At 35.4% G+C, this 24,446-nt stretch overlaps 3 protein-coding genes and 2 long non-coding RNA genes across 5 annotated transcripts; all 5 read left to right on the forward strand.

The window, feature by feature from the left end:
* The first annotated feature begins 346 nt into the window (after window positions 1–346).
* LOC120217702 lies at window positions 347–3,752 on the forward strand. Its single transcript, XR_005525173.1, has 7 exons — window positions 347–687; window positions 1,307–1,382; window positions 1,473–1,648; window positions 2,220–2,297; window positions 2,906–3,015; window positions 3,205–3,342; window positions 3,662–3,752. It is a non-coding gene; the product is annotated as an uncharacterized LOC120217702 (long non-coding RNA).
* A 1,631-nt stretch (window positions 3,753–5,383) lies between these two features.
* Window positions 5,384–8,099, forward strand: LOC120217396 (alanine--tRNA ligase-like). The gene is made up of 8 exons (XM_039214506.1): window positions 5,384–5,399; window positions 5,547–5,639; window positions 6,173–6,294; window positions 6,778–6,921; window positions 7,021–7,092; window positions 7,187–7,262; window positions 7,837–7,991; window positions 8,085–8,099. Exons 2-8 carry the CDS (start codon window positions 5,558–5,560, stop codon window positions 8,097–8,099), a joined length of 666 nt encoding a protein of 221 aa, XP_039070437.1. The 5' UTR covers window positions 5,384–5,399; window positions 5,547–5,557.
* Window positions 8,100–8,101: 2 nt separating this feature from the next.
* LOC120217701 lies at window positions 8,102–11,285 on the forward strand. The gene is made up of 7 exons (XR_005525172.1): window positions 8,102–8,290; window positions 8,384–8,493; window positions 8,572–8,664; window positions 8,781–9,020; window positions 10,204–10,292; window positions 10,386–10,481; window positions 11,186–11,285. It is a non-coding gene; the product is annotated as an uncharacterized LOC120217701 (long non-coding RNA).
* Window positions 11,286–12,385: 1,100 nt separating this feature from the next.
* LOC120217699 lies at window positions 12,386–13,189 on the forward strand. Its single transcript, XM_039214769.1, has 3 exons — window positions 12,386–12,444; window positions 12,521–12,616; window positions 12,760–13,189. The coding sequence occupies exons 2-3, from the start codon at window positions 12,524–12,526 to the stop codon at window positions 12,982–12,984; spliced, it is 318 nt and encodes a 105-aa protein (XP_039070700.1). The 5' UTR covers window positions 12,386–12,444; window positions 12,521–12,523; the 3' UTR covers window positions 12,985–13,189.
* Window positions 13,190–13,551: 362 nt separating this feature from the next.
* Window positions 13,552–24,356, forward strand: LOC120217697 (alanine--tRNA ligase-like). The gene is made up of 6 exons (XM_039214766.1): window positions 13,552–13,692; window positions 14,224–14,367; window positions 14,467–14,538; window positions 14,632–14,707; window positions 23,918–24,072; window positions 24,165–24,356. The coding sequence occupies exons 3-6, from the start codon at window positions 14,518–14,520 to the stop codon at window positions 24,339–24,341; spliced, it is 429 nt and encodes a 142-aa protein (XP_039070697.1). The 5' UTR covers window positions 13,552–13,692; window positions 14,224–14,367; window positions 14,467–14,517; the 3' UTR covers window positions 24,342–24,356.
* Window positions 24,357–24,446: the final 90 nt, after the last annotated feature.

The raw sequence follows: 24,446 nt of genomic DNA on the forward strand, positions 1-24,446 counted from the left end.
ATACGAAAAATTTATGTTTTTAATATATTTGTACCCACCTTAAAAAATATTTTTTGATTCACTACCGCTAAAAGCAATCTACAATAAGTAGAAAGGTCCAACTTTGATAGATAAAACCGGAAGAAATTTAAGACTTATGTGAGATAACACCTGTTACCACTTTCAACCATTGATACTTTGTCCTTATGGTGCTCCAACTCTTCACTTTTTATTGAAGCATCCATGGCTGACACAAATCGGGTGAATGGGTATGGAAATATGACCTTCCAAGGACCCACTTGGGAAAACTGAGAAATAATTGAACATTCATATCCTACACGCACACCCAAGTCTGAGTAACTTAACCTTTCCCTTTATCCTATACTCAAAGTTCATTTGTTTTGTTGCCACATTTAGTTTGAACCATAGATATAGTAGGCAGAATTACCTTTACTTGGCATGCTCATATCATACTATTTGGGCCTTTTTTTGGCTATGTAATAACTATGGATGATTCTTCATAAACATACATGTATACTTTGCAGATGTTTTCTATCTGATAAACAAAACCTATAGCCAGTACCATAGGGAATATTTTGCAGTGTGCCCCAGATTTCCGGTCTTGTCTTACTGGTGGTATATGTAACATGAGACTTGCGGAAGACGATTAACTGGATAAACTTTCTAGGATCAATCAATATATCTCAGGTACCCATCAACTTATGGTCTATATTGCCTGCTGAAATCTACTTGCGTGCTGTTTAAGTAAGCTTTTAAATCCGAATTTTTAGTTTCTTATTGAAAGTATTGCACAATGGTAGAGTTTAGTAATCCGGCAATTAACTCTTTCAAGTGCAACTGTTTCCTACAAGGTGCATCCATTTAAGCATTCTTTGCCTCTGAATTACTCCTCGTAGAAACTTTAATTTTGAGGAGGGATTATTTAAAAAAAATTCTGACAGACATTACATAACTGAATTCATATTCAGCTTTATTTCGTTGAACTGTGCCTAGTGATGGTTTAGCTTATTCAGTTTGTGGTAAATGGAATGCACTTCCATTTCTGTGGTTTAGTTCAATCAGTTTTGTGGATTATATTTGATGCCTATAAATTTTTTGCTGCATATTGGTAACTAGGAGCCAAACACATAATAGAACTTTCTTTTATTAAAATGTTAAGAGTAGACGAATGGGACTAGATTTTTGGAAAAAGTAGAGAAGTCTTTGCAGCAAGTAAAATGATTTCAATTTCTTGGACTATTGACCGAACATTCTAGATGAGAGATAATACATAATTAGTGAACCACTTATAGTAGTTTCTTTTCAGGTTTTTGCCATCAAAGAAAAGTTCAACAAAAATTGTAAAGAACTACATCTACTCTACCTCAAATCGCCTAAATAGGGTGAATCCAGGCTTTCCTGTTTCTGGGAATATCTCAACTATAATGATTACTACTCTAACGAGAATGAAATGAGCTATTATGCTTTCTCAGTGTGAAGTCTTTTCCACGAAGATCAAAAGTGGGCAGTGATTGTGTGCCATAAGAGTTCAAGAAACAAGCTTGAAGTAGAAGTCCATGGTTCGGAATTAGATAATTTGTTGGAGTCTTAGCAGCAGCCAACCTGAACCATATCATCTTTGTTCTGCTGCTGTTGATGTTCATGCGAGGTAAGGCGTCAACCCTTTATTTAGCTGGTTATGGTGAAGCAGTAGTATGCTATTTGACATCTGTTGTGTTTCTTGTCTTTTAATTTAGGGTAAAGTCTGTTTTTTTAACAGCTGGTGATCAAAATAGAACCAAAACGTTACGTTATGTATGATTTTGAAAAAAATAATAGTTGGGTGACCAAAACAAAAACTAAGTAATAGGTGAGTGATGAAACATGCTATTTGACATCTGTTGTGTTTCTTGTCTTTTAATTTAGGGTAAAGTCTTTTTTTTAACAACTGTTGATCAAAACAGAAACAAAACGCTAAGTTATGTATGATTTTGAAAAAAATAATAGTTGGGTGACCAAAACAAAAACTAAGTAATAGGTGAGTGATGAAATAGATAGTTTACCATGGTTCAAAAGACTTGTTTGAGGAGTTTTTATTTCTAGATTTTGCTTCAGCCCTTGTTCAGCATGGTTTTGGATTTAACTGTCTGTCTTTGAAAATGCAGAATAAGGAAAATGTGCTCTTTTTTAAGTTTGACAAGGATATAAGTCCGTACCTAATTGTCTCTTCCTCACTGTAGGTTGGAACCTTGAACGAGGTATCAAATAAAGTTCACAATGCATACCTAAAGTTGTTCCTGAAAGTTGAGCTTGAACTGGTAATCTGGTTTAGCTTTTTATAAGCAATGTTTCTTTTTATGTGCTTTAACTCTCTGGCCAATGATATTTTCATTCAGGGTCTTCATTTTCACCCCAGCACTAAAATTAATAGATCCAAACATAGAGGCCTAATTTGGTTATGAAAGCTTTCTAGTGCAAAAAGTTTTGTTGTTAGAGTAGAGAGAAATGGATGTTAGGGATAGTCCTTGAGAAGTAAATCTTCACAATTATACATAATAGAATTGTTTATCTTCCCTTGAAAGTACATGTTAGCGAGGCTTGAAATTTGTTGTATTTTACTAGATTCTTTAGGCAAGTTCTAGTTATGAATCTTGCCAAACACAGGCCTTATTTTTCAGTTCCACCCCTTCCCCCTTGATAAATGTTTAGGGTCTCCTTTTATTTGCATCTTGATGTTAAACATCATTGTTCAGGATTTACTACCGATACTTCCACTATATAAGAAAAAGGAAAATATTTTACTTTTCTTCAAGCACTATGATATTGAAAAAGCAAAGCTTCGGTAGGTTGTGTCATGTTGTCTATTTCCCCTTTTCTTTTGATAGTTATGTGAAATCTTATTTGGGTTATATTTCTAATCTATTAGCTATGTTGTGGAGGGCTGTTTGTGAAAAGTGCAAGGAAGCCAATAGAAATCTTGTCCAATTAAACAAAATGATAGGATATGCTCCTGATGAAGAGATCAATCGTTATGAGGTTAGCTTCTAGCAACATCTTTTCTCAGTAGTGTAATATTTCTGTTTATTGTTTCAACAAACCCGGTCATAATTATAAGGTTGCAGTGAGCAGCTTGAGTTTTCATTTTGTAGTAAAACACCAATAGGATTCATTGGAATTGATTTGATTTATCTATCATCTTAATTCTGATGGCTGTTTACATGGCAGGTGCTCATTCCTTCGACTGTTTAGGTCTGGGCTACCGGGTTGATTGGCCCGCTAGCATTATTTTGACTCCTGGTGCATTGAAAATATATTCCGATATATTCAACTTTCTCATTGACTGATGTATGGTGCTCATTAATGGTACAAAAGATATGTCCATTTACACTTGATTATGTATGCAGACAAACATATCTGATTTTTGGTAACAATTTCCTTTTCCCTTGAAAGCCACACAAGTTGGTCCTTATTGTTCATCTATCTGGGTATCGTTTCTCACTACTAAACTGAAAACTGATTCTGTCTCATCTGATCCACGCTGTTGTCAGAACATTGAATTTGCATTCACAATCTTTATATTGTACTTTCTTCGAATTAGCACTTGCCACATGAAAGACTGGGTTTTGGCACTCAGGAAAATTCATATGAATTCATCTCTGATAATATTAAATGTTTGTTACAGGATGTAGTGCAGTTGATCTGTCAAATACGTCATTGTACTCTACATGAACGAGAAGTGGGCCATTTTAACATGTTAATGAAGTTCAGGCATAATCAATTCTTCTACCCTTTAGTGTTTTTTGTTAACAATAGTAATTACTACTATTATTGCCCCAAAGAAAAAACATTTTTCTCTTGACATGGCTCATTTCTTTAAGGAACACATACCGTTTCTTCATTTATAGATTACCTGGAGGATAGTAAAGTATCTAACGATTCTGTAGGAAAATAGAGAATTAGCCTTATAGAGGGAGAATGAATTAGAAATCTGCTTTTTGATGATTAAAATCTGATTTTGTATTTTATGGTATCTTCCTGTCAAACTCGTGTGTGATATTGGGCAAAAAACATTAAATAGAAACCACCGTATAAAAGGCATCTAGCTTTGTTGTCTCATTTTTCTTATTTCAGATAGCTATAGCATTTAGGTTCAGAAAGCATTAACTTTGTTTTGTTTCTTTCTATTCCAGGCATCAGATCAATCAATTTGTATCGACATTACAACAGTATGTACAGTCACAGCTATCACATGTATCAGTTCCTCTGTGCATCCACTATGTTAAGTAGTTTTCTTTCTTTTAATTAATAATAATCCACTTGCTTTGTTGTCTCATTTTTCTTATTTCAGATAGCTATAGCATTTAGGTTCAGAAAGCATTAACTTTGTTTTGTTTCTTTCTATTCCAGGCATCAGATCAATCAATTTGTGGACATTACAACAGTATGTACAGTCACAGCTATCACATGTATCAGTTCCTCTGTGCATCCACTATGTTAAGTAGTTTGCTTTCTTTTAAATTAATAATAATCCACTTGCTTTGTGAAAAGAAGCTATCGCATGTATCATGCGTAAGTTTCTTCACTCCCTTAACGACAAGGTTTAGGAAAATTGTTTTTCACATTGTGTGTTTATAGCTTCAACCTATTATGGTTCAGTTTACTTTATTGGTTTTCGTGCATTGCCTCTCTCAAGCAATTTAGTATTATTTTTAACTTTTATGTAACTTTTGATATTAATAAAAGTTCCAAGGCACTCTTTTCCTCCTAACGACCTTTCTTCAAGGTCTTTAAATTAAGAAGGGGGTTTTAAATAGGCCTTTCATTCCTATCAAAAAAAAATCATAGATATGGTTGGCAGAATTACCTTTTATAGCATGGTCATTGCATACTATTTGGGCCTTTTTTGGCTATGTAATAACTATGGATGATTCTTCATTAACAAACATGTATACTTTGCAGATGTTTTCTATCTGATGAAACAAAACCTATAGCCAGTACCATAGAGAATATTTTGCAGTGTGCCCTAGATTTTCGGTCTTGTCTCACTGGTGGTATACAGAACATGGGACTTGTTGAAGACGATTAACTGGATAAACTTTCTAGGATCAATATATCTCAGGTACCCATCAAATTATGGTCTATATTGCCTGCAGAAACCTACTTGCATGCTGTTTAAGTAAGCTTCTAAATCCGAACTTTTAGTTTCTTATTGCAAGTGGGACACATATGGTTTTCCTTTAGATTTAACTCAGGTAGACAAGTGGATTTTTTTCTCTTATTCTATGTATGATCTATTAGATTTTCCATCCTAATTTTCCATTCCTGCAGTTGATGGCAGAGGAAAGAGGTTTGATAGTAGATGTTGAGGGTTTCAATAATGCGATGGATGAGGCCAGGGAAAAGCCAAGGCAAGAAATAAGGTAATAGGAGTTCGATTTGTGTATCCAGTAAACTCTTTGTTAATAATGTGCTAGGTATAAAATCTTTCTAATAAGTAAATGATGCTAGGCATTCTTAGATGCAGTGTTCACGTAATTGAGTTTTTTCTCCATATTCTGTGCTCATAGAAGCTATTGTCATGGATGCTGATGCTACCTCTGCACTGCACAAGAAGGGGGTGTCTACAACAGATGATTCCTTCAAATTCGTTTGGTTCAAGGTCTGTATGCATCTTTAGATGGCACTTCAGTAGATGTCTTTTAGTCTGGGTTATTATTTTGGTTAGAGAAAATATTGAAGGTTCAATGAGTCGTTGGCTACTAAGAGAGATTTCTATTTCAGCTGCATCATGATGGGGACCAGATTTTCTCTCTATTTTTTTTTTCTCTTATCAAAAAAAAAATGTTACTCTTTTTCTCTAGAATCTAGATTTTTAAAATAACAAGATCTTACTGTATGATTTTCTCCTTTTTATGGTATCATATTATTTATCGGCATTAATGGCATGCTTTGGAATTTTCATTGTTGTAGAATTTCCTTCTTTCTGTTGATATGTAGTGATGTATCACTTTTAAAGTAATTACATTGCCAGTCTTTTTGCTGAGGAGTCATGTACCTTTTATAATTTAGGATCTCTGCTGGGGGTGTTGTTATCTAATAGGACTTTGCTGTTCAAAGTCATTACTCTTTAGAAGGCAGCTCCCCATCCCTATCCTTTTGAAGATGGAGTATTCCATGATTTGAAGTTTCTCACACCATGAAAGTGCGATAAAGGCCATATACACTGGTTCTGAGTTTGTGGAAAATGCGACTGCTGGCGATGATGTTGGTATAGTTTTGGAATCTACAAGTTTCTATGCTGAGCAAGGTGGTCAGGTATTTAATTTCAGTGTGTGAAAAGGTTTATCTTAACAATGTTTCCATTTTTTTGGGTCTGTATGAACCAGTTTCATACAATCTGTAGTGCCACAAACTTTAAATATGTTGATTATATTTGTGACCAAGAAATTTCTGGTTTTGGTACACTTTATTGGTTTGTGAGCAAGGTGGTCAGGTATTTAATTTCAGTGTGTGAGAAGGTTGAATCCTGCAGGTTAAAGCAAAATGACAAAGAAATATCCAGCTAGTTAAGGTAGCTAGCCCGGGGGAGAGTATATCAGGCTTAGGATTGAAATTTGGTGGTTGCTTTTATCAGGGTTTGGTCAAGGTTTTCTAGATGGCTTTATTAGGTTTTAAAGGGAAATAACTTTGTGCTGGTTTTAAATTTTTTTAAGTTTGAAAAGTTCCTGAAATAGAAAAGAAAGGTAATTATGATTCATGCATCACTTTAAGCTTTCCTGAAATAACTTGTGGACATAGATTTTTGATATCGGATCTCTTGATGGTCCCTTCGGTTCCTTCCAAGTATGCAATGTTCAAATTTTTGGAGGTTTTGTACTTCATATTGGTTCTGTTTCTGGAGTTACTGGCAAATTCTCCGTTGGTGATAAAGTAACTTGTAAGGTAAAACCATAAGCTTCAAATTGCCTTTCATTTTTGTTCCACAGAACGATTAGCTTCATTTTATTTTCAACCTTTTCTTTATTGTAATTATTTCTGTAGGTTGACTATGACAGACGGACATTGATTGCTCCTAACCATACTTGCCCACATATGTTGAACTATGCTCTTAGGGTATGACTTAATATGCTGATATCCATAATTCTTTAGCAGTTTCCTATTTTTTTATTAGTTTTCCATGTTTCACATTCTTTAAATTTGAATGTAGAAAGTGCTTGGTAATCATGTTGACCAGAAGGGGTCTATTGTTCTTCCTGAAAAAATGAGGTTTGATTTTTACCATGGTAAGTTTAGCTCAGGACGTCTTTGATAAAAGGTTGAATATTTAAATCATTGAGTATTAAAAATTTCAATGGTTATTCATTTTACGAACCACTTATTGAAGCATTAGGAAACTTGAGTATAGTTAGCTACTTATTGTGTAAGACAGTCAATTCAATTGAAGGAAAAATTTATTTTTCCATTTACATTAATCTCACAACTTTTCCTTTTACATAAGAAATTTAGTACTTTAAATTTTCTTAGCTTTTCCATTTAACATTAATCTTACATCTTTTCCTTTTACATAAGAAATTTAGTACTTCAAATTTTCTTAGCTTTTCCATTTAACATTAATCTTACATCTTTTCCTTTTACATAAGAAATTTAGTACTTCAAATTTTCTTAGATTTTACAATTGATTTAAATAGCCAATCTACTGGGTATTTAATTTTCAGTATCATACCAACAAATTTTCCATCATAGATTCAGTATATCAATCTAAACTAAAAGTTGAACACTGATTTTTTTTTTTTGGGGGGGGGTTTCAGTTATGCTATTTAGTTTGCAGTAAGCTAAAATTTGATCCAATGTTATCAGATCCAAACAGAGATGGTGCCATCAATGCTGATCATTTGAGAAAAATCGAGTCTATTGTGAATCAGCAAATAAAACCTGAGTTAGATGTATATTCAAAGGAGGTAACGCTTGCTGAAGCCAAGCGTATCAACGGTTTGCGAGCCGTATTTGGAGAAGTAAGCTTAAGCATTTTTTTGTCATTATGGATTTCTAATTTGGCTTTGCTCAATCCTTTTAGAAGTTATGCTAGAATTATATTCCCAACGCAGGTTTATCCTATTTAGTTTGCAGTAAGCTAAAATTTGATCCAATGTTATCAGATCCAAACAGAGATGGTGCCATCAATGCTGATCATTTGAGAAAAATCGAGTCTATTGTGAATCAGCAAATAAAACCTGAGTTAGATGTATATTCAAAGGAGGTAACGCTTGCTGAAGCCAAGCGTATCAACGGTTTGCGAGCCGTATTTGGAGAAGTAAGCTTAAGCATTTTTTTGTCATTATGGATTTCTAATTTGGCTTTGCTCAATCCTTTTAGAAGTTATGCTAGAATTATATTCCCAACGCAGGTTTATCCTGATCCAGTTAGAGTAGTGGCCATTGGTTAAGAAGGTGGAGGACCTCCTTGCTGATCCTGAAAACAAAGAATGGTCATCCATCTCATTGGAACTGTGTGGAGGTATTTGTTTATTTAAACAAACTCGCTAGAAGCCTTTCTATGAATTTTGTGTTGAAGCTGACTTCAAGGATTTTACAGGCATGCACCTAACAAATACACGGGAAGCAAGGGCATTTGCCCTTTTATCTGAAGAGGGAATCGCTAAAGGGGTTCGAAGGATAACTGACAATGGTAGAGAAGCCTTTGCAGCAAGTGAAATGAATTCAATTTCTTGGACTACTGACCGAACATTCTAGATGAGAGATAATACCTAATTAGTGCACCAATTATAGAAGTTTTTTTTTCAGGTTCTTGCCATGAAAGAAAAGTTCGAGAATGAAATGAGCTATTATGCTTTCTCAATATGAAGTCTTTTCCATGAAGATCAAAAGTGGGCAATGATTTGTATTCTTTTGTGCCATAAGAGTTCAAGAAACAAGCTCGAAGTAGAAGTCCATGGTTTGGATTTAGATAATCTGTTGGAGTCTTAGCAGCAGCCAACCTGCACCATATCATCTTTGTTCTGCCGCTGTTGATGTTCATGCGAGGTAAGGCATCAACCCTTTTTTAGTTGGTTATGGTGAAGCAGTAACATGCTATTTGACATCTGTTGTGTTTCTTGTCTCTTAATTTAGGGTAAAGTCTATTTTATTTTAACGGCTGGTAACCAAAGCAAAACCAAAATGTTACGTTATGCATGATTTTGAAAAAGATAATAGTTGATGACCAAAACAAAAACTGACTAATAGGTGAGTGACTAAATAGGTAGTTTACCCGAAATTATTATACCATGGTTCAAAAGTCTTGTTTGGAGAGTTTTTGTTTCTGGATTTTGCTTCATCCCTTGTTCAACATAGTTTTTTTTTTATAGAAATAGGGTAGGCCTCATTAAAAACCCCCTTCATAACCTCCATGTGACAACAATAACATGAAGGTCATTGGAAGGAGGAAAATAGTGCCTAATAATTTATTAATATAAGAATAATACAAAGCCATACCTAAGAAGCTTCTGTTATAACATAAGAGTTAAATACCAAACAAAAACAAAAAACAAAAACCATCTCAAAAGCAGAACAACCTATCCAATACCCTACTAATCATCCTATTCATTCTTTAGTTAATTTATCCGATTCCCAATTCGCAGCTCTCAATATATGCCTAACAATTACATCATTACTCTCCACTAGGGCAGCATAGTTTTGGATTTAACTGCCTCTCTTTGAAAATTCAGAATAAGGAAAATGTGCATTTTTTAAGTTTGACAGGGATTCCTTACCTAATTGTCTCTTCCTCACTGTAGGTTGGAACCTTGAATGAGGTATGAAATAAGGTTCACTATGGATACCTAAAGTTGTTCCTGAAATTTGATTCAGGATCTTCATTCTCACCCCCAATACTAAAATTAATAGATCCAAACATAGAGGCCTAATTTGGTTTTAAAAGCTTTCTAGTGCAAAAAGTTGTGTTGTTAGAGTAGGAATAAATGGATGTTAGGGATAGTCCTTGAGGAGTTAAGTTTCACAATAATAAATAGTAGAATTTATTATCTTCCCTTGACAGTGCATGTTAGTGAGGCTTGAAATTGGCTGTATTTTACTAGATTCTTTAGGCAAGTTCTAGTTATGAATCTTGCCAAAGCCAGGCCTTTTGTTTCAGTTCTGCCCCTTCCCCCTTGATAAATGTTTGGGGTCTTCTTTTACTTGCATCTTGATGTTAATCATAATTGTTCAGGATTTACGACTGAACGCTCCACTGTAAAAGAAAAAGGGAAATATTTTACTTTTCTTCAAGCCCTACGATATTGAGAAAGCAAAGCTTGGGTAGGTTGTCGTGTTGTCTATTTCTCCTTGTCTTTTGATAGTTACGTGAAATCTTATTTGGGTTATCTTTCTGCTCTATTATCTATGTTGGAGGGTTGTTTGTGAAAAGTGCAAGGAAGCCAATAGAAATCTTGTAAATTAAACAAAATGACAGGGTATACTCCTGATGAAGAGTCCAATCTTTATGAGGTTAGCTTCTAGCAATATCTTTTCTCAGTGGTGCAATTTTTCTGCTTATTGTTTCAACAAACCCGGTCATAATTATAAGGTTGCAGTGAGGATCTTGAGTTTTCATTTTGTAGTAAAACACCAATAGGATTTATTAGAATTCATTTGATTTATCTATCATCTTAATTTTGATGGCTGTTAACATGGCAGGTGTTCTTCGACTTTTTAGGTCTGGGCTATCGAGTGGATATGCCCACCAGCATTATTTTGACTGGTGCATTGAAAATATATTCCAATATATTCAACTTTCTGATTCAATTGAAGCTTGCTGTTTTTTCATTGACTGATGCATGTTGCTCATTAAAAGTACAAAAGATATGTCCATTTATTCTTGCATATATATGCAGACAAACATATATGATTTTTTGTAACAATTTCCTTTTCCCTTGAAAGCCACACCAAGTTGGTGCCTAATGTTCATCAATCTGGATATTGTTTTTCACTGCTAAACTGAAAACTGAATCATCTTTAGTTCAATCCGATTTATTGTATACTCCATATTCTGTCTCATCTGATCCACGCTGTTGTCAGAACATTGAATTTGCATTCACAATCTTTATATTGTACTTTCTTCGAATTAGCACTTGCCACATGAAACACTGGATTTTGGCACTTAGGAAAATTCATATGAATTCATCTCTGATAATATGAAATGTTTGTTACAGGATGTAGTGCAGTTGATCAGTCAAATACGTCATCGTACTCTACATGAACGAGAAGTGGGCCATTTTAACATGTTAATGAAGTTCAGGCATAATCAATTCTTCTACCCTTTGGTGTTTTTTATAAACAATAGTAATTACTACTATTATTGCCCCAAAGCAAAAACATTTCTCTCTTGACATGGCTCATTTCTTTAAGGAACACATACCGTTTCTTCATTTATAGATTACCTGGAGGATAGTAAAGTATCTAACGATTCTGTAGGAAAATAGAGAATTAGCGTTAAAGAGGGAGAATGAATTAGAAATCTGCTTTTTGATGATTAAAATCTGATATTGTATTTTATGGTATCATCCTGACAAACTCTTGTGTGTGATATTGGGCAAAAAACATTAAATAGAAACCACCGTATAAAAGGCATCTAGCTTTGTTGTCTCCTTTTTCTTATTTCAGATAGCTATAGCATTTAGGTTCAGAAAGCATTAACTTTGTTTTGTTTCTTTCTATTCCAGGCATCAGATCAATCAATTTGTATCGACATTACAACAGTATGTACAGTCACAACTATCACATGTATCAGTTCCTCTGTGCATCCACTATGTTAAGTAGTTTGCTTTCTTTTAAATTAATAATAATCCACTTGCTTTGTGAAAAGAAGCTATCGCATGTATCATGTGCAAGTTTCTTCACTCCCTTAAGGACAAGGTTTAGGAAAATTGTTTTTCACATTGTGTGTTTATAGCTTCAACCTATCGTGGTTCGGTTTACTTTATTGGTTTTATTGCATTGCCTCTCTGAAGCCAAGTCAGAACCAGATGTTAACAAGGGTGTTGCATTATCTTATTTAGTTTGAACCATAGATATGGTAGGCAGAATTACCTTTTATAGCATGGTCATTGCATACTATTTGGGCCTTTTTTGGCTATGTAATGGATGATTCTTCATTAACATACATGTATACTTTGCAGATGTTTTCTATCTGATGAAACAAAACCTATAGCCAGTACCATAGAGATTTTTTTACAGTGTGCCCTAGATTTTCGGTCTTGTCTCACTGGTGGTATGCGGAACATTGGATTTGTGGAAGACGATTAACTAGATAAACTTTCTAGGATCAATATATCTCAGGTACCCATCAAATTATGGTCTATATTGCATGCTGAAACCTACTTGCATGCTGTTTAAGTAAGCTTCTAAATCCGAACTTTTAGTTTCTTATTGCAAGTGGGACACATATGGTTTTCCTTTAGATTTAACTCAGGTAGACAGGTGGATTTTGTTCTCTTATTCTATGTATGATCTATTAGATTTTCCATCCTAATTTTCCATTCCTGCAGTTGATGGCAGAGGAAAGAGGTTTGATAGTAGATGTTGAGGGTTTCAATAATGCCATGGATGAGGCCAGGGAAAAGTCAAGGAGTGCAAGAAATAAGGTAATAGGAGTTCGATTTGTGTATCCAGTAAACTCTTTGTTAATAATGTGCTAGGTATAAAATCTTTCTAATAAGTAAATGATGCTAGGCATTCTTAGATGCAGTGTTCACGTAATTTTTTTCTCCATATTCCGTGCTAATAGAAGCTATTGTCATGGATGCTGATGCTACCTCTGCACTGCACAAGAAGGGGGTGTCTACAACAGATGATTCCTTCAAATTCGTTTGGTTCAAGGTCTGCATGCATCTTTAGATGGCACTTCAGTAGATGTCTTTTAGTCTGGGTTATTATTTTGGTTAGAGAAAATATTGAAGGTTCAATGAGTCGTTGGCTACTAAGAGAGATTTCTGTTTCAGCTGCATCATGATGGGGACCAGATTTTCTCTCTATTTTTTAACATCTATAAGATGATAGTGAAAATTTTAGTGAAGCTTGGGAAGGGTGTTGATAAATTTATATTCTCTTTTAAAATCTCTGTTTCTTGGTTGTTTAACTTTCGTCTCTGTCTTAAAACCATTCCTTTCTCCTGTTTAGTAACTGATAATATTAGAGGTAAATAATTATCTATTGCCTATGGTATCAGAAAAACTATGTTCCTTATGTTACTCTTTTTCTCTAGAATCTAGATTTTTAAAATAACAAGATCTTACTGTATGATTTTCTCCTTTTTATGGTATCATATTATTTATCGGCATTAATGGCATTGCTTCGGAATTTTCATTGTTGTAGAATTTCTGTCTTTCTGTTGATATGTAGTGATGTATCACTTTTAAAGTAACTACATTGCCAGTCTTTTTTTCTGGGGGTCATGTACCTTTTATAATTTAGGATCTCTGCTGGGGGTGTTGTTATCTAATAGGACTTTTCTGTTCAAAGTCATTACTCTTTAGAAGGGCAGCTTCCCATCCCTATCCTTTTGAAGATGGAGTATTCCATGATTTGAAGTTTCTCACACCATGAAAGTGCGATAAAGGCCATATACACTGGTTCTGAGTTTGTGGAAAGTGCGACTGCTGGCGATGATGTTGGTATAGTTTTGGAATCTACAAGTTTCTATGCTGAGCAAGGTGGTCAGGTATTTAATTTCAGTGTGTGAAAAGGTTTATCTTAACAATGTTTCCATTTTTTGGGTCTGTATGAACCAGTTTCATACAATCCGTAGTGCCACAAACTTTAAATATGTTGATTATATTTGAGACCAAGAAATTTCTGGTTTTGTGATTGATATAGGATGGAAAAGGTTGAATCCTGCAGGTTAAAGCAAAATGACAAAGAAATATCCAGCTAATTAAGGTAGCTAGTCCGGGGGAGAGTATATCAGGCTTAGGATTGAAATTTGGTGGTTGCTTTTATCAGGGTTTGGTCAAGGTTTTCTAGATGGCTTTATTAGGTTTTAAAGGGAAATAACTTTGTGCTGGTTTTATATTTTGTTTTAAGTTTGAGAAGTTCCTGAAATAGAAAAGAAAGGCAATTATGATTCATGCATCACTTTAAGCTTTCCTTAGGTATAATATATGTATATTAATAGGAATTTATGTGAGTCAAGTGATTGCTTTCCTTTGTTGTGCTTTCTTTATTCATCTGACGCATTTACTTGTGGACATAGATTTTTGATATCGGATCTCTTGATGGTCCCTTCGGTTCCTTCCAAGTATGCAATGTTCAAATTTTTGGAGGTTTTGTACTTCTTATTGGTTCTCTTTCTGGAGTTACTGGCAAATTCTCTGTTGGTGATAAAGTAACTCGTAAGGTAAAACCATAAGCTTCAAATTGCCTTTTATTTTTGTTCCACAGAACGATTAGCTTCATTTTATTTTCAACCCTTTCATTATTGTAATTATTTCTGTAGGTTGACTATGACAGACGGACATTGATTGCTCCTAACCATACTTGCACACATATGTTGAACCATGCTCTTAGGGTTCGACTTAATATGCTGATATCCATAATTCTTTATCAGTTTCCTATTTTTTATTAGTTTTCCATGTTTCACATTCTTTAAATTTGAATGTAGGAAGTGCTTGGTAATCATGTTGACCAGAAGGGGTCTATTGTTCTTCCTAAAAAATTGAGGTTTGATTTTTCCCATGGTAAGTTTAGCTCAGGACGTCTTTGATAAACGGTTGAATATTTAAATCATTGAGTATTAAAAATTTCAATGGTTATTCATTTTACGAACCACTTATTGAAGCATTAGGAACCTTGAGTATAGTTAGCTACTTATTGTGTCAGACAGTCAATTCAATTGAAGGAAAAATTTATTTTTCCATTTACAATAATCTCACATCTTTTCCTTTTACATAAGAAATTTAGTACTTTAAATTTTCTTAGCTTTTCCATTTAACATTAATCTCACATCTTTTCCTTTTACATAAGAAATTTAGTACTTCAAATTTTCTTAGATTTTACAATTGATTCAAATAGCCGATCTACTGGGCATTTCATTTTCAGTATTTTATTTTTATAAGAATAGGAGGCCTCATTAAAAAACCCCTTCACGATTAATGGAGCTCGTAAAAAGCTCTTTAATCAGTGGAAGGAGGAAAATAGTGCCTTAGAATTTCATTAAAATCATAATAAGTACATAGGAATTACAACACCCTAAAGCTCCCTTAAAGGAAATAGAGTACCAAAAAAACATCCCTAAAGAACAACACATAAATCTTTAACAATATCTTTAACAATATAAGCATATACATCTGGACATAATTCTCCTATTAACCCATCTAATAACACCTTCAAAAACTCTAAGTCTTTGAACAATATCTTTAACAATATAAGCATATGCATCTGGACATAATTCAACTTTCTTAATCCAGTCTACTGCCACCCTGCTGTCACTCTCAATAATCAAACAATCCTTAATCAGCTCACAAAAAGAGACAAAGAACGATAAACCCTTTTGAATAGCTTTTAATTCCATCAAGGTAGGAGGCCCCAGACCAGCAGACTCCTTAAAAGAGCCTAAGATCGAGCCAAAAACATCTTTTAAAACACCTCCTAACCCACTTCTCTTCCAATCATTGGTAGTAGCAGCATCAACATTTAATTTGATAAAGCCTTTGGGAGGAGGAGACCAAGGGAACTTAGATATAATCGGGTTAGAGTAGAAAGAACAAGAATCCTCTAAGGAATGATCATATATAAGTGAATCCTTAGAGATAGAAACCTCTTTATACTTTGCTAAAATCCATGAAGCAAGCCTAAACCTTGCTAAGAAGAATTCAACTTTATTTAACTTCCCCCTTCAAACACAATAGAATTCCAAGTGGTCCAAAGACAACTCCTGGAATAAATGATCATATAGCTGAGTTAGTCTTCAAATCATCCCAGGCTAGGAGAAAGCTTTTGGCATTAGCATGAAAAACAGAATTAATCTTCCAAAACTTCATAAATTTATTCCATAAAGGCCACACCACCGAACAAGTAAAAAATAAATGAGAGGAAGACTCTTCCACCAACTTGCAAAGAGGACATAACACATCTTCAATACCCTGAACTCATCTTTTAACCAGTTTTGTCTTCACTGCCAGCTTCTAAAGAACAACTTGCCACACAAATGACTCCACTCTTGGAGGCCGCAGACTCCTCCAAATTATATTCTTCTAGAAATGGACCTCCTCCGACCCCGAAGAACCCGAATAACAGAGATTAACACAAGATTTAATAGAATACACCCCATCCCCAGTGCCTTTCCAAACCATCCCATCAGAAGATTCTATAGATAGGAAAAAATTCGAATTGACAGCCATCAAATTAGACCACTGCTCAAATTCCCAATCATTCAAATCCCTTCTCAATTGAACATCCCAAAACCATCCCATTGAGTTATATTTGCCAAACTCAAATAATTTACCAATCTTGTTTAAGGAAATAGAAAATAGTCTAGGGAAAATGACCAAAAGTGGATGATCCATAACCCAAACATCTTGCCAAAACCGAATAATTTTACAATCGCCAACTTGAAAATTGTACATGCTTCTAAACTTAGAACCAATAAAGTCTTCTTTGAAATGGTTATTCACCATAGATCTCCAAATCCAAGAAGCTTTAGGTGGAACCTTACTGTCAAACAATAATAAGGATGAATCCATGTTATATTTAGTACATATCATTTTCCTCCAAACAACATTCCTGTCATTGACAAAACTCCAAGACCATTTTCCTAAAAGTGCTCTGTTCATCATGTTGATATTCAGAACTCCTAAGCCACCCTCGTTCTTTAGTTTGCAAACAACGAACCAACTAACCCAATGAATCTTATTTTTACCATTTCCCCCTCCCATAAAAAAATAGACATAATTGAGTTAAGGGTTTTGTACACTGAAGCTGGAACCATAATCAAACAATCCTTAATCAGCTCACGAAAAGAGACAAAGAACGATAAACCCTTTTGAATAGCTTTTAATTCCATCAAGGTAGGAGGCCCCAGACCAGCAGACTCCTTAAAAGAGCCTAAGATCGAACCAAAAACATCTTTTAAAACACCTCCTAACCCACTTCTCTTCCAATCATTGGTAGTAGCAGCATCAACATTTAATTTGATAAAGCCTTTGGGAGGAGGAGACCAAGGGAACTTAGATATAATCGGGTTAGAGTAGAAAGAACAAGAATCCTCTAAGGAATGATCATATATAAGTGAATCCTTAGAGATAGAAACCTCTTTATACTTTGCTAAAATCCATGAAGCAAGCCTAAACCTTGCTAAGAAGAATTCAACTTTATTTAACTTCCCCCTTCAAACACAATAGAATTCCAAGTGGTCCAAAGACAACTCCTGGAATAAATGATCATATAGCTGAGTTAGTCTTCAAATCATCCCAGGCTAGGAGAAAGCTTTTGGCATTAGCATGAAAAACAGAATTAATCTTCCAAAACTTCATAAATTTATTCCATAAAGGCCACACCACCGAACAAGTAAAAAATAAATGAGAGGAAGACTCTTCCACCAACTTGCAAAGAGGACATAACACATCTTCAATACCCTGAACTCATCTTTTAACCAGTTTTGTCTTCACTGCCAGCTTCTAAAGAACAACTTGCCACACAAATGACTCCACTCTTGGAGGCAGCAGACCCCTCCAAATTATATTCTTCTAGAAATGGACCTCCTCCGACCCCGAAGAACCCGAATAACAGAGATTAACACAAGATTTAATAGAATACACCCCATCCCCAGTGCCTTTCCAAACCATCCCATCAGAAGATTCTATAGATAGGAAAAAATTCGAATTGACAGCCATCAAATTAGACCACTGCTCAAATTCCCAATCATTCAAATCCCTTCTCAATTGAACATCCCAAAACCATCCCATTGAGTTATATTTGCCAAACTCAAATAATTTACCAATCTTGTTTAAGGAAATAGAAAATAGTCTAGGGAAAATGACCAAAAGTGGATGATCCATAACCCAAACATCTTGCCAAAACCGAATAATTTTACAATCGCCAACTTGAAAATTGTACATGCTTCTAAACTTAGAACCAATAAAGTCTTCTTTGAAATGGTTATTCACCATAGATCTCCAAATCCAAGAAGCTTTAGGTGGAACCTTACTGTCAAACAATAATAAGGATGAATCCATGTTATATTTAGTACATATCATTTTCCTCCAAACAACATTCCTGTCATTGACAAAACTCCAAGACCATTTTCCTAAAAGTGCTCTGTTCATCATGTTGATATTCAGAACTCCTAAGCCACCCTCGTTCTTTAGTTTGCAAACAACGAACCAACTAACCCAATGAATCTTATTTTTACCATTTCCCCCTCCCCATAAAAAAATAGACATAATTGAGTTAAGGGTTTTGTACACTGAAGCTGGAACCATAACAAGGACAAAAAATATGTTGGAAGCGAACATAGAACTGACTTAATCAATACCAATCTCCCTGCCAATGAAAGAGAGGATGCCTTTTAACCCGCTAATATTTTGTTGAAATTATGAACCACTGGATCCCAAAGAACTGAAGAATTTCTATTAGCCCCAAGAGGAAATCCTAGGTAATCTGAAGGAAAGCAGCTTACTGAACATCTAATTGTCTTTGCCCACTCCTGAACTTCCTCTTCATTCAAATTAACCCCAAACAATTTACACTTCTTTAGATTCAACTGTAGACCCGAAATAACTTCAAACGCTCGAAGCGCCCTCTTCACATTCAAAATCTACGTCTTCGAAGCACCACAAAAGATGATAAGATCATCAGCAAATTGTAGATGAGATAAATTAAAAGTCCCTTCCTCCCTGCCAATAACCATACCAGAAAATAACCCCTCTGAAACAACCTTAAGTATCAATAAATTAAGAAGTTCCCCTACTAAATTGAACAGCAAAGGAGATAAAGAACAACCCTGGCGAAGACCCTTTGCCATTGGGAATTCCTCTGAAGGAACCCCATTAACTAAAACTGAAACAGAGGCTGTTGTGACACATTTCCTGATCCAACCACTCCATCTGGAACCGAAACCCATTTTCTCCATTACTTTGAACAAAATAGTCCAATCAATTGTATCATATGCCTTCTTGAAATCAACCTTGAAAACACAACCCTTTATTCCATTTTTCCTCCAAAAATCTATCCCCTCATTAGCAATTAGAGAACAATCCAAAATTTGACGACCGGGGATGAAAGCAAATTGTGTTGGACTAATGATGTCTGAAATACAACTCCTTAACCTCCTCGAAAGACATTTAGAAAGGATCTTATATAACCCACCTACTAAGCTAATAGGTCTATAGTCATCTAGGCCACCAATATTTGAACTCTTTGGAATGAGAGTAATAAAAGTATGATTAATACTATGTTCCCATTCTTTCCCCAAGTAGAAATTGTGAAAGAAATTCATAATGTCTTCCTTAAGGACATACCAAAACCTTTTGAAAAAGCCCAAATTCAGACCATCTGGCCCCGGAGCTTTATTACTATCACAGGACTTCAAAGTTTCCCATATTTCCTCCTCAAAAAATTGTTTTTTCTAAAAACAGGCTCTGCTCCAAAGAAATTCTGGAAAAATTCAACCTTATGTCATTAACTTCCAAGGTAGACCAATCATTAAAAGTTATAAAGAAATGATCCCTGACAGTGTCCTTAATAACAGACGGGTCTTGAATTATCTTTCCCCTAATATTTAGAACATCCAAGGCATTCCTCTTTCTCCTTGCTGTAACATAAGTATGGAAAAATCTAGTGTTACGATCCATATCTTCTACCATCTTCTACCCACTTCGATCTGGAATACTGGAACCAAAAATGCTTCTCTATCTTGTAAAGTCTCCACAATTCTGTTCTATGAATGTTCAATTATGCTGCTATCTCACTGTCAATTACACCTTGCTGCTGCTGAACATCAAACTCTAACTTTTGAATCTTCCTTTCTAATTCGGTAATCAATGTTCCTGGAAACTGATCTCTCTTCCCAGCCCAATTTTTTATTGCAAATTTGGTTCTCTTCAAAAGACTGACAATTCCAGCTTTCCTCTGATTTTTCTTACAATCTTGAATAGAAGACTTAACCAATTCCTCAAAACCATCCTCCTTCATCAAATAACTAAAGAGTCTAAACGGTTTTTTACCCCAATTAACTCCTTCATTCTCAAGTGTTATAGCGTTGTGATCTCAGACCTTGGAAGAAGAGATTGAACAATATCCGGAAAAGCAGCCAGAAATTAACCATCAACCAAAAAATGATTCAATCTTACAAAAGTAGGATTATCTTGATTATTACACCAAGTGAACCTGTCCCCATTCAAAGGTAGATCAATTAGACCTGATTGAAGAATAAACTGATTAAAGATTCCCATTCAATTTCTGTTTTGACCTATGCCAACCTTCTTTTCTTCATACAAGTAAGCATTAAAACCCCTCCCACACAAACAGGAAGATTCTATCCACTTAAGTACATGCTTAGTTCTTCAAAAAAAAACTAGCTTTCTCCTCCTCCACTGAAGGACCGTAAACATTGATAAATCCACATCTAAAATTATTAACTCGAAATTTACCTGAAATATCTATAAATCTTCTGCTAATGTACTGATTTTCCAGCTCAAAATATTTTCATCCCAACAACACAATAAACCCCCTGATGATCCAACCGATGGAGAGTCAATAAAACCTTTAAGATTATTTAGCCCACTTCTTCTAAGAAAAGATCTCTGAATCTTCTCTGTTTTGGTTTCTTGCAGCCAAAGAAAAGAATGATAGATCTTATATACTAAATTCTGAACAACCCTCTGTTTTTCTTTTTTCCCAAATCCCTAACATTCCATGAAACAATGATTAACTTTTTATTCATCATTATAAAACAAACAATCTAATCACCCCCTTCAAATTTACCTTGGTTAACCACTTTCGAACCTTTCTCTAAATTAATGATTTTTTCCAAAAAGGTTGATTTCCCTTGCTTAAAAGACACCCCCATAAGCTTACTTACTTCCCAAGTAGCTAAAGTTTTCTCCAAGAAATCCGAGAAGGCTGAAAAGGAAGTTGTTGCAATACTCACTTGTTTTAGGGCTTTCCTTAACAAAATTGTTAAAAAAAACCAGATTTGAAATTTGAACATTCTCCTTCTGAAAACCAACCTTCAAACTCCCTATCCACACTCCTTTCCTCTGAACATCTATCATTAGTAGGCTCCTCACACCCATAAGCATTCATATATGTTGTTAAACAAATCTTTTGACTAGCACTAAGGGACAAATCTTTTCCTTCCTGACTGACTATGGCTTCCTGTCTTTCAGGCATAAACTTCACTACATTCCCAAACCAATATTTCATGTCCCTAGACCTCTTATAAACCCTTTTATAGTTGCTCATGCTTCTGTTTTCTACCGGATCACTCTTAGTAGAAAACGATCTTTTAGATCGGTAAAGTTGTCTACCCCTTGAATTATTTCCTGAATTATTAGTGATAGACTCTACCAGTCTTAAATCAACATCTTGAAACTCAATTCCAGCACTATCAGGTAGCTCTGCATTTGAACTCTTTCCCGTATCTTCTTTCTTTTTACTACCAGTCTCAATCAAATCCAGATTCTGAATCATTTTCCCAAACTTGTTGATTTTAAATGCTGGGCCAGAAGGAATTACCTTTAAACCCAGACTGCCCATTATCTTCTAACTGGGCCTGTGACCCATCAGCCGAAATATTTGAATTTCTAATACCCAAATCGGCAAACTCCCCCACTTTTATACTCCCAACATTTTGACTTTTTGACAGCCCACATTTAATGTATTTCCTATCTATGGAAAGCCTTGGAAAATGTTGTTCCCCACCAACTCCACCAAACCTTATACTCCCAACATTCTAACTTTCTGACAGCCAACATTTAATGTATTTCCTATCTATGGAAAGCTTTGGAAAATGTTGTTCCCCACCAACTCCACCAAACCCAAGAGTAGCTCCCTGGTCAATCCACTTGTCAACTCTCAGCCGATTTTCTTCTGCTGAACATACTAAACCTTTCCTACTTTCTGACAGCACTCTGTCTTCTTCCTCTTCAGACATCAACTCTCCAAAATTTCCCCCACCAGAACCATCCACCGGAGTTACTCTGGAAAAAGAACTTGAAGACTTGCACGCCAATCCAACCTTAATATTCACTTTAAAGGATCTTCCATATGATCCAAGAGTGATCACCTCCGGAACATCAAAAGGACTTGCCACCCTCATTAAAATTCTCGCCGTTGTGGATCTTCTTTGTTTCTAGTGGCAAACTCCCCCACTTTTATACTCCCAACATTCTGACTTTCTGACAGCCCACATTTAATGTATTTCCTATCTATGGAAAGCCTTGGAAAATGTTGTTCCCCACCAACTCCACCAATCCTTATACTCCCAACAGTCTAACTTTCTGACAGCCCACATTTAATGTATTTCCTATCTATGGAAAGCCTTGGAAAATGTTGTTCCCCACCAACTCCACCAAACCCAAGAGTAGCTCCCTGGTCAATCCACTTGTCAACTCTCAGTCGATTTTCTTCTGCTGAACATACTACACCTTTCCTACTTTTTGACAGCACTTTGTCTTCTTCCTATTCAGACATCAACTCTCCAAAATTTCCCCCACCAGAACCATCCACCGGAGTTACACTGGAAAAAGAACTTGAAGACTCGCACGTCGATCCAACCTTAATATTCACTTTAAAGGATCTTCCGTATGATCCAAGAGTGATCACCTCCGGAACATCAAAAGGACTTGCCACCCTCATTAAAATTCTCGCCGTTGTGAGATCTTCTTTGTTTCTAGTGGCATTATGTATGTCAACCACCGTTCCCCATCTCCCTGCTATCTGTTCCAAGAATGGATCATTCCAGCATAATAGAGGGACCCCAAATAATTCCACCAGACGATCATTAGGACTCCATCATTCAATAATGGAGCCAATCGATCAAGCCAAAAATCTAATTCTTCTTCCCTTTTCGTCCATACATCCAACATCTCTTCGGATGATTCAAAAACTATTGCGCAAGAATTCCATACATAGCCCCATCTAGCAATTTGGACATCATAACCTTCATTAACTAAAGCCTTCTGAACTAACTCAATCTGAAATGAATGTTTAATGATCCCCGTTAATGACCTTTTAACCCAGCTGGAGCTTTCAAAGGGAATATGCATTTCTAAAATATTTTTCTTAACTTTCCCCCTGTGAAGACCATCAGATGAAAACTCCCTGTTCCCCAGTACACTTCTGTTCAACATCAGAGCATCTTTATAAGTTCTATCATCCCTTATGCTTCTGTTAAAGTCTTCTACCTCTTTTGAGTTTGATGTTTCTGCGATATTCTGTCTGAAAACCTTCTTTGAAGAACCATTCTTCCCTACTATCCTTGAACAAACTTCCTTATATCTTGCACCACCAACTGTAATCTTCCTTCCATCTATCAATGCACCATTTAATTTATCTACTGCCCTCTTCAAACCTGCCTCATTCTTAAACTGAACGAAAGCAAAAGTGGAGAATTTGTATTTTGGATTTGTTGTTTCTTTGGAAATGAAAATTCTCTCAACAGGACCATGAACTAAGAACATTGCCCTTAAAGCACGTCGAGACACCCTCCTACTAAGATTGTTCACGAACACCGCAAATCTCATCGGAAACTGACTTTTCTTTCAACTTTTCTCTCTCTCACTCATCGTTTCTCTTTATGCAGGACTTCAGTATCATACCAACAATTTTTCCATCATAGAGTCAGTATATCAATCTAAACTAAAAGTTGAACACTGATTTTTTGGGGGGTTTTTTCCAGTTATGCTATTTAGTTTGCAGTAAGCTAAAATTTGATCTAATGTTATCAGATCCAAACAGAGATGGTGCCATCAATGCTGATCATTTGAGAAAAATCGAGTCCATTGTGAATGAGCAAATAAAATCTGAGTTAGATGTATATTCAAAGGAGGTAACGCTTGCTGAAGCCAAGCGTATCAACGGTTTGCGAGCCGTATTTGGAGAAGTAAGCTTAAGCATTTTTTTTCATTATGGCTTTCTAATTTGGCTTTGCTCAATCCTTTTAGAAGTTATACTGGAATTATATTTCCAAAGCAGGTTTATCCTGATCCAGTTAAAGTAGTGGCCATTGGTAAGAACGTGGAGGACCTCCTTGCTGATCCTGAAAACAAAGAATGGTCATCCATATCATCGGAACTGTGTGGAGGTATTTCTTTATTTAAACATTTGCTCTTTTATCTGAGGAGGGAATCGCTAAAGGGGTTCGAAGGATAACTGACAATGGTGGAGTTTAGTATTCTGGGAATCAACTTCAAGCGTAACTGTGTTCTATAAGGTGCCAGCCATTTAAGCATTTTTTGCCTCTGAATTACTGCTCGT

The sequence above is a fragment of the Hibiscus syriacus genome, unplaced genomic scaffold (assembly GCF_006381635.1).
Source record: "Hibiscus syriacus cultivar Baekdansim isolate YM2019G1 unplaced genomic scaffold, ASM638163v2 tig00110187_pilon, whole genome shotgun sequence".
Taxonomy (NCBI): Eukaryota; Viridiplantae; Streptophyta; class Magnoliopsida; order Malvales; family Malvaceae; genus Hibiscus; species Hibiscus syriacus.

Bases quoted from the DNA above. Each gene is read 5' to 3' on its own strand.
- LOC120217396 (XM_039214506.1), top strand. From the start codon at position 5,558: ATGGATGCTGATGCTACCTCTGCACTGCACAAGAAGGGGGTGTCTACA. The intron at 5,640-6,172 runs TCTGTATGCATC...GAAGTTTCTCAC, and splicing joins CAAATTCGTTTGGTTCAAGG to ACCATGAAAGTGCGATAAAG. The intron at 6,922-7,020 runs GTAAAACCATAA...TTATTTCTGTAG, and splicing joins GTGATAAAGTAACTTGTAAG to GTTGACTATGACAGACGGAC.
- LOC120217699 (XM_039214769.1), top strand. From the start codon at position 12,524: ATGGCAGAGGAAAGAGGTTTGATAGTAGATGTTGAGGGTTTCAATAAT. The intron at 12,617-12,759 runs GTAATAGGAGTT...CCGTGCTAATAG, and splicing joins CAAGGAGTGCAAGAAATAAG to AAGCTATTGTCATGGATGCT.
- LOC120217697 (XM_039214766.1), top strand. From the start codon at position 14,518: ATGTTGAACCATGCTCTTAGG. The intron at 14,708-23,917 runs GTAAGTTTAGCT...TAATGTTATCAG, and splicing joins GAGGTTTGATTTTTCCCATG to ATCCAAACAGAGATGGTGCC. The intron at 24,073-24,164 runs GTAAGCTTAAGC...TTTCCAAAGCAG, and splicing joins TGCGAGCCGTATTTGGAGAA to GTTTATCCTGATCCAGTTAA.